Source organism: Mauremys mutica, chromosome 2, assembly GCF_020497125.1.
Source record: "Mauremys mutica isolate MM-2020 ecotype Southern chromosome 2, ASM2049712v1, whole genome shotgun sequence".
Classification (NCBI taxonomy): domain Eukaryota; kingdom Metazoa; phylum Chordata; order Testudines; family Geoemydidae; genus Mauremys; species Mauremys mutica.
In genome coordinates, this window is record NC_059073.1 from 213,652,985 (window position 1) to 213,666,878 (window position 13,894).

The window sequence follows — 13,894 nt, forward strand, 5'->3', positions numbered from 1 at the left end:
CAGGATTAGAGCTCTGGAGAGTTAACTTCTAAGGCTGCCCTCAAATACACAGCTGGCTGTGATATTGGGAGTTATCCTTGTGTATCTGATGGATTAATTGGGCCTTTAATGTGAATAGAAAGGAAGGTGTGGTATTGTATTAAGTTAGATAGACTATATAGGCCAAAGGTGTTCAGTCCCTGTCCAACAATAAACAGTGTTAAACAAGGTCCTGGGTTTGGTACACGGAGACCTCAGCCAACTTAGTACCACAGCAACCATTAAAAATCCTTGTAACATTTTATTAAAGATACAGAAAAGAAGGAAAAATAGCTAAAGCATTTGAAATCTGAAGTATTATGTAAGGCTTTCATTTTAACAATATCCCTTATTTCCTTTAGCTAGAGAGAGTTTTTAGACGGAAAAAAACCCTTGTTTGACAATGTCCTAGATGGTGTTAATAACTATCCTTTTGGGTAAAAGAGAAGTTAGTTGTGATGGGCTGGAGTTGTTGCTTCTGCTGCTACTACTGTTAAAGTCCAATCCCTTTCATTCCAAGTGGTGTTTGGGAGTCAGCTGGAGCCAGTAGAGGTGGCGATGTTATCTGGGTCCCTTTCTCTAGCCCAGTCTGGTCAGGACATCTCAGGATTAGGGTAATGAAGGCCTGGGGTCCCAAGAGATTGTGGGGGTGGAAGCCATGAAGATGAAGTTTGCTTCAGTAGCCACCATTTCTGTTATTTCATATTGTCAGTTCTTTCTCTATTCCCCCCCCCCCCCCGCAAGTCTGTTTCTTTTAGCAAGGAGTGATTGATGGAATAGCCCAACCCCACATGATTTTGTACACCATTAGGCCTAATATCTGATGCAGCAGTTTTGGTGCACTAACTTCCAGCTCCATGTCATATGCTTTTAACAAACATAATTTGAACAGTCCTTGGATTATATCAATATGTGTGTGACTTTCTGTTTGGACTAATTTAGTCCGTTTGTCTGTTTCTCTTGCACCTGTTTATAACATTCTTTATTGAAAACAATTTGACCTACTTTCCATGATATATTCCTAAACAGGCAAAAGTTATAGACCAATTGTCACAGCAGAAGGAAATATAAAAAATGGCATTTTAATGGAGAAAATTAGCAATAAAACTGCTCTGGAATACTTTCTGCTCTTTGTCAGGTTAATGGCAAAGAAACAGGAGAGAAGCTAGCTGCCTATACCTATACACCTGAAGCCATTTATGGAGCTTCCCACTTATACGTTTTACCTGATCATAGACTACTGCATGCAAATAGTAGTCTGAAGGAAGTGTTGCAGAGTGAGTTTATCCCAGGCAAAGGTGAGTTTTTGGTCAGTTTTTATTTTATTCTGGAACTGTGATCGTTTTAGAGACTAATGTTAAAAAAAAAAAAAAAAGGGAAGCATGAACATGAAAATTCCTGTTGAGGAGAAACAATTCCTTTGATTAGACTCATAGACTTTAAGGTCAGAAGGGACCATTATGATCATCTAGTCTGACCTCCTGGTACATGTCAAATAGTATCACTTTACCTCGCCCTGACTTCAAGGACGGTGGGATGACAATATCTGGAATATTAGTCTTAGTATTATAATAGTTGATAAACCTTTAAAGAATACAATTGGTTGCATGAAAATAGTGGGCCAGATTCCTGTTTCTGTTCTGGGCTCTTTCTACCATGAATGGTAGAAAGGTCCAGATTCTGGTTGTAGTTGCCAAGTGGAAAATTGTCCTGGTGGATTGTTGCCTCCTCATTGGAATAAAGCTGGCAGAGTTAGCCACACATACCTCCCCATTCTGCCCTACCCCATCCCTGGGCTGTAGGGGGCATGTGGGAAAAGATGGGAGTGTGGCGGGAGCATGGCTAAGATATGCTTTGTCACACTGATCCTCAGCTGGCATAACGACCCAGTGGAGTAAGTTAGAGCAGCCCCATGGCTGGCCTTGACTTACTCTGGAGCTGGCACAGACTGTTCTCCAGGGTAAGAGCGTTGTAACTGACTTCTTAACAGACACCGCACTCGCCTGGGCTAAGTAGAGGTATGGCCTGTTATTTTGTTACATTTGGAAACTCACAATGAGGATGCCTTACAGCAGATTAAGTACAAAATATACGTATTTTATTTCTACTTCATTCTGCTAATACTTGTATTTTTATTAAGTTGAAAAAATATTATCTTGTGCACATGTGTTTATAATATAAGGTCAAATCCTCTGCTTTGCTCCTCTCATGCTCAATGGAACAGATAAGGGAGAACCAGTTGTATCTCCTTGACTCTCTTCCCAATGTCTGGCCTGGGCATAGATTTAGGGCTACTCTAAGTTCCCACAGCTCACAATAGTCCCTAAGGGGCCATCTGCCTGCTGTGGGTAGTTGGAGCACAGTGCATTTCAGCTACTCTTCCCCACCTGTGACATGCTCGCTGCACTGAGTGCTGTAGTGAGGGTGATATAGGAACTGGCTATGCCAGGTTTAGAGCTGTTGGAGACTTGCCCACATGAGAGAGATCCCCAACAGAAAAGATAAGCCTGATTCCATCCCCTTTGCACCACTGTGCACAGGGACAGAGCTGGCCAGAGAATCTTGCTCTGTGCCTTTAATATCATAACTGCATACTACTTTTTCCACCTCATTCAGTGACAGAATACCTGGCTCAGAGAATGAGGTAGCTGTTCAAGAATTATTTTTATCTTTGCTGCTCAATGTGTGGCCCACTGCCTCATTAACTTCATACTCTCCAACTTCTGCAGGGAATGAGGAAGGAATCCTACAGGGGAAAAAAATAAGTGAACATGTAATTAAAGACAGTGCCATAATGTAAATGCGCAGGGAGCAGAGTTAAAGTACTTCCTGACTTGAATAGTTCATTTTTACAACCTTGATATTTTTCATATGGAATCAGAAGAAACTGGGGCTGAAAGGTATTGGTTATCCCGAGCCTCCTCCATGGGAGCCAGGAGAAACTGGAGCTGGGATATCAGAGGGATGCTATTGTATGATTAAAAACCACTATGCCTGTGAGAAATGCATGTTAAGCTCTTATAACTCAGCTAAATCAAAACAGATTTTCATTGGCCCAGAGAAAGGCACAGCTGCATCCTAGGGATTACATCCTTACCAACTTTTATATTCCTATGCCAGACGACTGGAGCGCAAAAGCTGTGCAGTAAAGCTCATGTGTTATTTTTTTATAATGGCAAAAGTGTATTTTTTACACATTTCCTACACAAAAATAGTTGCTTCAAGTTGCCTAAAGGAATTCACTCTCCTGTGAGACCAGATCCAGAAAATACCTCCCCATTCTGCCCTACCCCACCAGAATGATGAAAGTTTGAGAAAGTTATAAGCAATTGAAAAGAACCTTTAAAATGGAAATAGTTACACACCTTGTGATGCACCCTCGGGGTACAATCTGGACTGTGGGACCACTGTGTCCCATTAATTCTCCTCCCTGGGCTGTATCTTACAATGTGCTAGTGACAAGCAGCAAAACCCCTCCAGGTGCTGTGCTCACTCAGTCAACAACATGCAGGGACACACCCAGCTAAGTTGCATGAATGCTCTGTAAGACACTCATGAATTATACAGTGAGAGGCCCCAGCCAATTTCCCCAGACTTGCACCCCAGAAATGTACTGTTTTATACAGCTCAAGACCTCCTCTTGAACAGCGCAAGCTCATCAATTAGTTCACCACTTTGTCAAAGGAAAGTGGACATGCACCAGCCTTTGTGACATGGGGCTAGGTAACCCCCATTTGGCACATGCCCTCTCTGAGGAGTCTCTGGGACAGTGGATTCTTATTGATGGGTCATCAACACATGTCTGGTTGGTCCTGATGTAAATCTGTCATGTCAGTTGTTCTTTATTGTCACTGAAAAGCTAATTGTGGGTGTTTCCCACTTACCACATATTTCAGTAACAAACACATAGCAATACTTCATAGAATATCAGGGTTGGAAGGGACCTCAGTAGGTCATCTAGTCCAACCCCCTGCTCCAAGCAGGACCAATCCCCAGACAGATTTTTTGCCCCAGATCCCAAAATGGCCCCCTCAAGGATTGAGCTCACAAGCCTGGGTTTAGCAGGCCAATGCTCAAACCACTGAGCTATCCCTCTCCCCCATTATCAAAAATAATAATATAAAGTGAACACTGTGCACTTTGTATTCTGTGTTGTAATTGAAATCAATATTGAAAATGTAGAAAAACATCCAAAATATTTAATAAATTTCAATTGGTATTCTATTGTTATAAATACAACTAATCACAATTTTTTTTTAGTTAATAGCGTGAGTTAACTGAGATTAATTGACAGCCCTAGAATTTACTATTTTAAAGGGGCATTGTCAGCCAAAATAATGCTTTGGTCTGAAATTGTTGTACTAGCTGTTGTTTCAAGTAATTTCTAAGATGAGTAACCCTGAAAGAAATTGGAGAACAATAATGTATTTCACTTGATACTTGATTTACTTTGTACATTTATCAGTTCTTTGCACATTGTCTGTTCCTCTGTTTCTACTATATAGTGAGTTAGTTTCTTTTATTTGTGGGGATCTTTCACATGCCATCAGGGAACAGAAAAACAGCTTTTTAAATCACAAAATTTGGCAGTGGGACTTATAGAAGCTTTTAACAGCTTTAAATTCATATTTTGAAATTGACTAGATTCTAAATTGAGCCTCTCCCTTTAATCAAAGAAAGTACTTTGATTCAGTGGGTTACTTCATAAGAAATTAGGATGCAATGCACAGAACTTTTCATATTAATAAGTGAGATTCTTAGCACTGTTGGTGTCATATTTTAATTATTGTGATCTTTACATGTATTTGCAGACTGCCTTACGTCAGTGACTGCAGTGAACTTACTTACCAAACAGGAGGTTCCTATAGTCATCTCTGCAAAATCAGCTTTTGAGAACTATATTGATACTAAAATAGGTAAGTGACATTTAAAAATACAAGAGCAACATTGAAGTTTTTCAGTTACCATTTTGGAACACCAGAACTGCTGCTGTAAACCTTTGAAGATAATGGCTGTCTTAGGGCCTTTAGAGGCAATATTCTTCCTAATTAAGGGAAAGGAAAGGTAGCTACGCAGAATTTGTTACAGGTCTGAATACAAAGAGACAGGGTAATATATTGTAATGAAAGAGAAAAATATTATAAAAAATTAATAAAATTAAAAGCTGACTGTAGTGAGACCCCCAAGCTTGAAGACCTCCACATTTTCTCTTAAGAATTATAATACAAGACATGTGAATATGAGTGTCTCTTTCTCACACATACCAGAACAGAACTGCATCAATGCTTGATGTAAAAAATACTTGCCAAAGATCAAACTCATAGCAGTATAGTTTTGCTATGCCTGCCATACAATAGAACTCCCCAAACAAGATAACTTAAAAATTGCCTTACTTCAATAAATGTATCAAACTATCAATCCAAATTTGGCTTTATCTAGTTGTGTTCATTTTGATATCAATAAAATAATACAGAATGTACAATAATTGTGTTTGATCATGGTCAGTGATCTCAAAGCTGGGAACCTGAATGTACCATCCCCAGGGCTCTTAGCTCTGTCTTGCCTTGCTACCTCTCCTAGACTCTCTTCTGCTTCCTTTTTTGCACCTTGCTGCTTTTACGTCCTGGGGAGGATTAGCCTATGTATGCTACCCTACAGGGCAGGACCAGGCTGGGTGGCAAATGTGGAATATTAGCCCAAATGTGCAGCTTTCTGGAAAACGGGCCACTTCAGAGTTCTGATTGAACAAAAAATCAATAATAAAATACAGAGTTCCTCTTGGTGGGTTCTTGTTAAATCAGTTTTAAAGTTCATTATGTTCTTATAAGTTGCTGAATTTTCTTAGAAATTCTTTATTAACAGTTATTAGAAAAAATGGATTGAATAAATCAAGTGATGTGACTAGCCTACTAGCTGTGATATTATGAGTTTCACAGCATGGGTTGGAACTCGTTAGCCCAGTCATATAATAGACTGTATAATTATGCCCAGTTTAGAATCAGTAAAATGTAGGTGAGTGATGTGAATTGTTGAAGTGAGAGATTTTTTTAGGTTGTTTTTACCTTCATCTTATTCATCTTATTTTCCTTCACAAACATTTTTTTTAGATGGTCTTAAAAAGTGTAAAAGCTTCATACATGTTAGGAAGATGCATCTGAACAAGTGTGGGGGAGGACATTGAGGAGGGAAGACAGAAGGGAACAAAACAAAGTGTGTTTTAAATCTTTTCAATTTCTTTTAGAGTTTTAAAAAACAAACAAAAAAACCTAACTCAGCATAGTCCAAAAAAGTGTTTTTTAAAATTTTAAAGATTCCATGTATTGTCTTTCTCCTGTGTTTTCGCTGTCTTTCTCACTGAGTCAATCAATGCCTTCCTTTTTGGCATCCCCCTCTTAGCCTTTGCAAAGCCAGCCAGAGTTACAAAGCCTTGTAACTTTTTAAAGGTATTCATCTTCTTCAAGATGTTAAACAAACTTGGCTGTTTTATTAGGAGGAGTCCAGATTTTCAAGAGTCTCCAAATTTGCATCTTCAGAATTTTAGCACATGCTTGTTTGTGTATGTATTGAGTTGCTTTGTATACACAAATTGCTTCAAACAGACATTTTTAAATGAATAGGTTATCTTGAAATTTACTTTAGATAAAGAAAGTCAAGCTCCAGGCTGTTCATCTGGAACTTTTGATAAGAACTAAATTCAATCAAAAATATTTTTAAAATATTGTATGAGTATTGATAGGATATTTTACTGCATCTTTATTAGTTTGGGGGTGGTATACCATCAGTATTAATATGACTTCCATGTGTCATATTCTTTATTGACTCCTAGTGAAGATTTGATATAACACAGTTCCGTTCAACATTTTTGTCACGTACTTCCGCTTTAATCTCCAAGGAGTAAATAACTAATACGCCATTGTCTTTTTGGGAGCCAAAGAATATCAAAACAATTTCTGGAATAGGAGAGGCCAAATAATTGAGTTTCCCTAATATTACTTTTCATGACAACCCTTTATTTTGTTCACTGGCATGTACTTTGGTCTTATGTATGCTGGATACCTCCCAGATCTTCCCAGGAAATGCTGGATGCCAACTGTTGAGTTTTAATAGAGGACAGTGGCATCATCATTTTCTCTAAAGAAAAAATAGACTAAAATGTGGGAGCTGCTTTCCTCTATTTGTACAGCATATGGTAAAACCACCTGTGGTGGATTGCAGGGGGTTCTTTGACTTAGTAAGATACCGATATATCATGCTTTAATAGGGGTTTAAGAATGGCAATAGGGAGCTTCTGCTGTGGAGTTTCATAGTGATTCCACATTTTGGTTTCTTTTTGGTTTGTTCTTTTGTTTTGCATTAGCTATCTGCTTATGTATTTCCATATATCGACACAGTTGAAATATTTAACATAATGGGTAGCAGGGGTGGCTCTAGGAATTGCGCCGCCCCAAGCAGGGCGGCACACCGCGGGGGGTGCTCTGGCGGTCGCCGGTCCCGCGGCTCCGGTGGACCTCCTGCAGACGTGCCTGCGGAGGGTCCGCTGGTCCTGCGGCTCCAGTGGATCTCCCGCAGGCATGCCTGCGGATGCTCCACCGGAGCCGCGGGACCAGCGGACCCTCCGCAGGCGCGCCTGCGGGAGGTCCACCGGAGCCACAGGACCAGCGGACCCTCCGCAGGCATGCCTGCGGGAGGTCCACCGGAGCCGCCTGCCGCCCTCCCACGGCACGCCGCCCCAAGCACGCGCTTGGCGTGCTGGGGTCTGGAGCCGGCCCTGATGGGTAGTTCCGTGGCTGAGTAAGGGTGTATGTGATTTTTTAATTCAAGTTTGTATTGCGATAATTCTAAGGTGGATGGGTTTTTTAAATCATTTTTTTGAGAGCCTCTAGATCTGTAATATCAACAGTTGTTTCCAAGAATAGGAAGGAAAAAAGTTAACCTGACATATCTGCTGTTCTGGCTGATGGAGGCCAACCTAGTAATGCAGACTTATTTAAAAAATAGAACAAATGACCCCCCAAAATGAAAACAAACTAACGTAGAAGGATATACATCACCATGTTATATAGTATGTCAAACAACATATAATTAATATTTGAATATAAATATGTATAATAAAAATGGGGATTTCTTAGCTAACCACCAGAATGCAGTCCTTGTAGGTGAAACACAGCAGCTGCTGAATAGATTGCAGCTGTCAGGCGGTAACATTGTGAACAAGGGTTATTTTAAAATAATACATCACTTTTTGATATTGGTAAGTTGCAGCAATAAAAAGAATTCTGTGTGGGTTAGAAAAGACTTGTAATTCAAAATGTGTGAATGTCCCAGGTAATAAGGCATAGTGGGAAAAGGTGTCATCGGTCGCCTTAAATATTCTGATGGAATGGCTTATTCTGGCAGCAGTAAGAAATGCTTTCTCTAGCTTTATTCTGAATGGAAGGTTGATATTACTTTGAATTAGAATTACTGGAGATGACTTTGTGATAGCAAAGGATGAAATTTTAAAAAGAAGGGGTAGCAGTGTTGAAGGACATTGTCAAGTTAAGTCATTTTCTTTTTTTTAAAACCTTACCTTTGTTTTTAATAACACCTTCAGTTATTTTAAAACAACTTACTATGTATTTATGCTATTTGCTTAGCTTTTGCATTTCTCTCAATTTGGTAAATGAAAACAGATTAGTCAATTTCAGACCCAATCACTTTCAGGTTCTCCTGAGCTAGCACAGTAATAATGATTTTTGGGTTGTAAACACTATAAGAGAATGTTTTGTTTATAACGGTTGTCACTGAAATTTCACAAGCTTGTTTTTATCAATTTTGTGAAATTTTGGCAACATTTTACTTGCCAATGTCTTTTTAAAGCCATTGGAAAGAAGTAAGTAAGTACCAATAGATGAAAATATTTTCCTCAAAAAAAATTATGAGGAGCAGCCATGTTAGCCAATTATGGAACTGACTTTTTTCCCCTTCCATGGCTAGGAATTCCTAGTACTAATCCAGAAGATGCTGCTGTTGCTCAGAATCTGGGTCTCTCTTTCTCTGAAGTCATTGAAACACTACCAGATGGTTTAGAGACCCTCGTCAACTCTGGAGAGGTTGGTGCACTTGTACTGCATTTCTTTCTAAAGTACAGGGATAGTGCATACTAAAACCCACTATCTGGAAAATGCCAAATATTTTGTTTTCAAGGCTTAGTCGTCAAAATTTTACATACCTTAAAGAACAAAAATGCTATAAAAGTGTAAATTTTACAATATAGAAGGAATAATAAATTCCATCATGAAAATGGCTTGATGTTTTTCCCGTTTTTCATTTACACATTTGTTCTTCTTTCAGGTGAAATGTTAATATATTAGTCGCCTTGGTTGTATTCACTGGAAATGTTATTACAGGCCATTTGATAGCTTCATGGCTGTGTAAGGATGTAACCCTAAACTAATACTGAAGAGCTCTTGAGAGTCTGCATGTATTAATCTGAGGAAGGGGGGATTGTTGTTCAGTAGGAGACAGGTTTTGTGTCTGTCTAACCTGGGAGGGATATTGAATGTTTAAAATATATGAAGAAGTGAAGTATAAAACCACCAAGAATGAATATGTGAGGGAAGGTCTGATTTACCACCCATACTCTTGCAATGTCTGTCTTGAAGTTCTAATATACTGGATGCATTGCAGTAAGGAGAAGCCACCTTAACTGCAGATATCTGGCCAACAGAGGCCAGGAGTGCTGAACAGGCCCTTCCTCAGCAATGACCCATTCAGCCCATCAAGGGAGTGACCTTGATAGGCTTTCAAGGGTGACCAGAAGGTTCGTGATTGACATGTGGAAGACTGGAAGGTGGATGGCTGTAAACCAGAAAAAAAATGGGGAACCTCAAAAATGCTTGGAACCTCTGTCCCATCTGAGTTTGAGTGTTGGGTTTCTGTACTATGCATATGAAAAACAACATAATGGGGCTACTACAACATTGTCAATAGTAGCATATATTAATTGTCTGTCTTTCTTTTTATCAGTTCACAGGCATGACTAGGCAGGAAGCTTTAAAAGCCCTAACTCAGCAGGCCAAAAATAAAGGAGTAGGTGGAGACCTAACAAGTGACAAGTTAAGAGATTGGTTAATATCTCGGCAGCGGTACTGGGGAACACCTATTCCCATAATCCACTGCCAGACCTGTGGCACAGTCCCTGTGCCTTATGAGGACTTACCTGTGAAGTTGCCCAATATAACCACATTTACAGGAAAGGGAGCCTCCCCTCTAGAAACTGTCCCAGAGTGGATGAACTGTTCATGTCCAAGGTGAGCAAATAATATATACTGTCCACTTGCTATAATTCTTCTTGCCATAATTTGGCCTCTTACTGTTTCTTAATACAAGCTCTTTTTCTTAATAAATACCTAGTGGAGGAAAAGCTCAGTGTTTTTAAGTTAGAGGAAATAAAATGAGAAAAATAAAATAGTTTTTTCTCCTTCTTTCTTCACTGCTTTATAGTACTGCTTACGTCATCTGTTGCAAGATTTGTTTTCTCTTTCAGCAGCAGAGTTAAAGCAAAGGTTGTAGGGTATATTGAGTTGTTTCATTTGCTTTTGTTAAGGAAACTAACATATTGATCAATTAATTAATAAGTCCGACAACAGAGATAAGATGGTGCTACTGCAGTAGAATCTTTTGTTAAGGTTTACATGCCTGCTGCATTTTACATGGCAGCAAATAATTCAGGTTGAAGGAGTTAATAGGTGTATGATTCAGATTTTGATCATACAGTTTGTTTCCCAGCTCTTTAAGAAGAAGCATGTAGTTCAGATTTAGAAAGATATGCATTCATTAGAGAAAACAAGATGTCTCCAGAGCTGGTTGAGTGTTGGGTACATTGGAGTTTGTGCTCACCTTCTGCAGGTGGAGGGAAGAGAACCCGAGGAATCCCTGATAGAAACCCTTTCCTTTCCAGGCATATAGTAAAACCCCGCTGTCAGCAGTGCTGGCCCAGCGAGCAGGGCATTGTCAGGCTGCCATGCAGGAGAACCAGGGACATAAAGTGACCTTAAGGCTCTCACGCTTCATAACACAGAAACTGTAAATCTGTTACTTTGGAAGGTTAGAGTATTAGCGTGATTCTCATTTGTAATTAGGTGGCTTATACAGGGCAGTTCTGTGACTCACTGGAAACATGTTTGACTTGTTGATAATATACATTTTAAGTAAAGGAAAGACATACATCTGCATATTTCTGCAAAGAAAATGTCATTTCAGGTAGTCTTTTTTAAACACTGCACAGTAACTTGTTAAGGAATATGGATATTTCAAGGCAGTCTGACTAAATGAATTGTAATATTGAAGTAATGCTCTCAGCAATGTCTTTGTTGCCTGCACTCCAGGCTTCCCACTGATATAAATGTTGAAATGCCTTTGTTGTGAAGAGGGAACACTAGTTCTGATCTCCTCTAGACTATATACTCCATCTACATGCAGTATTTAATAGCTGGGATTAGATGGATTAACAGGGTGAATAGAGATGGGAAGCTGAGGTGACTCTGATTGTGGACATACAGATGTGGAGTTTTGAAGCTGTAACCAGTCATGTGTGGAATGATGCGCATAATGACTTCACAGTAGTTAAGAATTATTCAGTGAATAGGCAAATGTCTGCCGTCTGCATGGCTAGCTGTAGGCTATCAGTAGCTGGAGTATAGTGGCTTGCATGCTGTCACTATGTTAAGAACATAAGAAGGCCTAACTGGGTCAGACCAATGGTCCATCTAGCCCAATATCCTGTCTTCTGATAGCCAACTGCTTCAGAGGAATGAATAGAACAGGTATCAGAGGGGTAGCCATGTTAGTCTGGATCTGTAAAAGCAGCAAAGAGTCCAGTGGCACCTTATAGACTAACAGACGTATTGGAGCATGAGCTTTCGTGGGATCCGACGAAGTGGGTATTCTATAAGGTGCCACAGGACTCTTTGCTGAATAGAACAGGGTAACTTACCAAATGATCCATCTCCTGTCATCCAGTCCCAGCTTCTGGCCATCAGAGGTTTAGGGACACCCAGAGCATGGGGTTGTGTCCCTGACCATCTTGGCCAATAACCATTGGGTGACCTGTCATGCATGAATTTACCTAGTTAATGAGCCATAGCCAACTAGGGTGCAGGGAATTGCATAACTGCTATGTAAAGTATCCCAGAAGTTGATAGGCTGAGACAATTCTGTTATAGTATAATACAATATTTATTTATTTTGTAATAAACATATTATTCTAGTCTCTGGGCACATGTACAGTATTTAATATAATTGACTCTTTAAACTAAAAGTCAACTAGAAACAAGATGCCGCCACTGCAGTTATCAAGCTACAAGTAAAAGCTTGTTAAAAGAGATGGGCCTTGCACAGAGATCAGACTGGAGAGAAAATAAGTGGTGGTACTTCCCTAAGCTATGCCTGCAATCCAAGCTCACCTACTCATGTTGCCAGAATGAGGCACCATTCAGGGTGAATTATGCAGATATTAATGTAATTGCCTCTCTCCTGTCTTATTTGTTTTGCTCAGTTAAAAAAGTGTTGACACTGAATTATCATTGGTTTCAGAATTAGCATCCTATTGAGATGAATGTTTCAGACTGTTTGCAAACTCAGGCAGATGTGACTGTATCAACTCACATTTGGTTCACATTTTGAAGGTTAACTCCACAATTGTAAAGGCTAGAGACTTTTTTTAATGGAAGTTTAGATTCTGGAGCATGAGATAGCAGTTATCAAGTAAAAATTCTGGGCTGCTAACGTGACATCACCACAGCAGTCCAACCCCCTGCCTTGCATCATGCATTTCAGGGTAGCAAACTTGGTTTAAGTCATCTGAGAAAGGAAAGGAAAGGCTTTCTACTAATCACACTCAGACATAAGTCCTCTGATACTTACCACTAAATACATGTATCTCACATGCCTCAGATGACCGGAAATTCTATAGCAAATACGCAGAGAGAGGGGTGGTGTCTTAGGTAATCAGGACCCAAGTCACATAAAGGTCTTATAGACCAAAGACTCACCACACCCAGCAGTGACTAGGAAGCCAATGTTGCTGTTGAAGAGCTTGTTTAATATTCTCTCTGTGGTTTACACTATCAAGCAGGCAGTCTCGTGCTGTGCTAGCTGAAGCTTCCAAGCACAGTAACAGGTTAGCGTTACAATTTTGTAAGTGTTAAACAGCCAGTTGACATTCTTTGTGTTATATATAGTGCACACAGGTTTGCAGCAGGTTGCAAAATTTCATTTGTATTATAAATTTATCCTTATTTTAGCAGATACATACTTAAATACTGAGCAGTTGCAATAAATGCAAACCTAGTTTTAAAAAAGTTTCCTCCTGCTGTTTGTTTCCATGACCAAATTATTTCTGTTCATGGGGGAAGAAAAAACTATTCCAGCTTTTAACTTCTCATTTTGAATCTGTTTTAGTCTGTACCTTCAGTATAATACCTAGCAAATATTGATTTGTTCTAGCAGTAATCATGAATTAAAATATTACTATGACTGGGAAAGATTTGATCCTTCTCAATGAAAACTGGAATTAAACTAAATTTGTTTTTCCTGCAAATAAGTGGAATCCCAACTAATCAGGAAAAACAAACCATTTTATAAAACCAGAACCAGTGAAATGCAACCTACCATACTCTTTCTACTGGAAGTGGTCATAAATGATTTATCTGATAGTACCAGAAGAATGTACTGGTTTTTGAGTCTCTTTCTATCCTTCTATTTAATGGCAAAATACTTTTTCCTTTCTCTTGGACTTTCATAGCATTTGTTTTATATCTTCAAGCTGTGAAAAAAATCAGCATGTGATGTATTTTTTTTTCATATTGGAGTGCTGAAAATGTTTCTATTCCCC

General features: G+C 39.3%; 1 protein-coding gene across 3 annotated transcripts in view; it reads left to right on the plus strand.

Annotated features, from left to right (window-relative positions):
• The window catches only part of LARS2 (leucyl-tRNA synthetase 2, mitochondrial), a 114,125-nt gene that overhangs the window by 58,949 nt on the left and 41,282 nt on the right, over window positions 1–13,894 (plus strand). For all 3 annotated transcript variants that reach the window (XM_045002995.1, XM_045002994.1, XM_045002996.1), the window contains exons 9-12: window positions 1,157–1,316; window positions 4,830–4,934; window positions 8,995–9,110; window positions 10,027–10,310. In XM_045002995.1, the coding sequence (XP_044858930.1) occupies window positions 1,157–1,316; window positions 4,830–4,934; window positions 8,995–9,110; window positions 10,027–10,310 (665 nt within the window). The remainder of the gene's footprint in view (window positions 1–1,156; window positions 1,317–4,829; window positions 4,935–8,994; window positions 9,111–10,026; window positions 10,311–13,894) is intronic.